The 1681-nt window shown below is 41.6% G+C and overlaps 1 protein-coding gene across 1 annotated transcript in view; it reads right to left on the bottom strand.

The window, feature by feature from the left end:
- LOC109298980 (golgin subfamily B member 1-like) overlaps nucleotides 1–1681 on the bottom strand; it is a 75037-nt gene that overhangs the window by 49506 nt on the left and 23850 nt on the right. The window contains exon 13 of the mRNA XM_019519416.1: nucleotides 534–625. Within this exon, the coding sequence (XP_019374961.1) occupies nucleotides 534–625 (92 nt within the window). The remainder of the gene's footprint in view (nucleotides 1–533; nucleotides 626–1681) is intronic.

Raw genomic sequence — 1681 nt, 5'->3', positions numbered from 1 at the left:
GGGGGGGGGGGGGGGGGGAACCTGTTACAAAAATATATGGAACAAAAAATTGGAGTTATTTTTAATATTTCTTGTAAAATATCTTTTTTTCCCCTTCAACTGGCTCTGCTGCTAGTATCAAATAGGTATCAGCATGTATGCATAGAATCCATGCATTTCAAGGACTATTAGCAGACATTTCTAAAATGCCTCACATAACACCTGAATTTGTGATAGGACTCAGTGTTACTAGTGGATATCTGCATGTAAAACAACAGCATCATTCTGTTTTATGTTGAGTCATCTGAAACAAAATGAACATTACATTATTCAGAATAACATGCATTTGGTGCATACCTAAGAGCTCAGTAAACAGCACAAAATCATTTCAAAACTTAACTTGTTAGCACAATGAACTGCTACTGCCTTCCCAGTTCTGTATATTAGTAAATTAACCTTTGCTTAAATTCAAGATTCAGGTAATATTATCTCAAAGGTCATTAGCACTGTCAAGCTAAGCAAGAATTAATACAAATCAACTTTAAATAGTAAACCTGTGAGGCTGCCCTCTTTGTGACTTGTTCAAGATCAGCCTGCAATTTTCGCTGCTGTTCTTCATAGACTTCCAACTTAGCCTGTAGCTCTTCTGCAAAAACATAATGAATTGGCTCTATTACCTGATAGCATGGTTAAACCAGGAGGAAGAATCCAACTCCAAACTGAGACCAAGGAATCATTTTAGTTGAAAGGTATACATGGCTTATACAGTGCACCTCCTTCCAAAATTAACTCATCTTAGGAGTATTAAGAAGCAGTCAGTCAGTGTTTGAAATGCTGACACAAAGCACTGGGTATGGAATGGAATGGGGTAACATGCATGGTATCAACAGAAATTCGCTTCTAGGAGGTCTTAAAGCATTTCCTGTCTAATGCAATACTTTCTAAAGGAACATAGTTCAGTTGGAAGGGACATGTGTTAGGTTGCTGCTACTGGTTGCATAACCCATAGACTGTGGGCCAGATCCAACCCACCCAGCTATTTTATCTGGCCCATGATGCGTAGATATTGGCAGATATCGAAGGATGGTCACACACAGCACAGAGAAGCAAGAGTCAGGTCAGAAGCACTGGCCCACCCCAGACTGAGTCAGGTTATTTTGACATGCCACTCCTAAAGCATTGCCAACCCCTGTTACACAGTTCATCTTCTTACAAACCTAAAGGCCTTGTTACATCTTGCACTGAGCTGCTCCAATGCTGATCAGTGTTAGTGCTAGCTCGAGTTTAGAGCAGTCACACCTTAAAGTTAAAAACCTTCTCTGACTGTCCCGCACCTGCACAGCTGTGACTTGCCACTAGAGAGCTGGCAAGCAGGGGCTGGACTAGAAGCTATAGCTGTGAGTTGCCCCTAGGGAGCAGGCAAATCAGGACAGGCTTCTATCCCCGCTCTAGGTAGTGTGTGAGAGATGCGTTGAGGGGGTTGGAACATGAAGCTGGGAAGCAGAGTCAATGGGATGGGGGTGGGTAATGAAATGAAGGTGAGGGAACGGTGGTGAAATGAAAGAAGTCAGCCACGAAAGGGTAAAATAAAAAGTTAAAAAAAAGGAATTTAAAAAGAAATGAAGAGGAAGTAAATTAAAGGTCTCTTTTTAATAAATTAGGAGGGCGACTGGTGTATGGAGATGCTGGTCGAGCTGGGATG

Source organism: Gavialis gangeticus, unplaced genomic scaffold, assembly GCF_001723915.1.
Source record: "Gavialis gangeticus isolate Ggan-Ray unplaced genomic scaffold, GavGan_comp1, whole genome shotgun sequence".
Lineage (NCBI taxonomy): Eukaryota > Metazoa > Chordata > Crocodylia > Gavialidae > Gavialis > Gavialis gangeticus.
The sequence above is the reverse complement of the archived record's forward strand: the minus strand, read 5'-3'. Positions and strand labels throughout refer to the sequence as shown.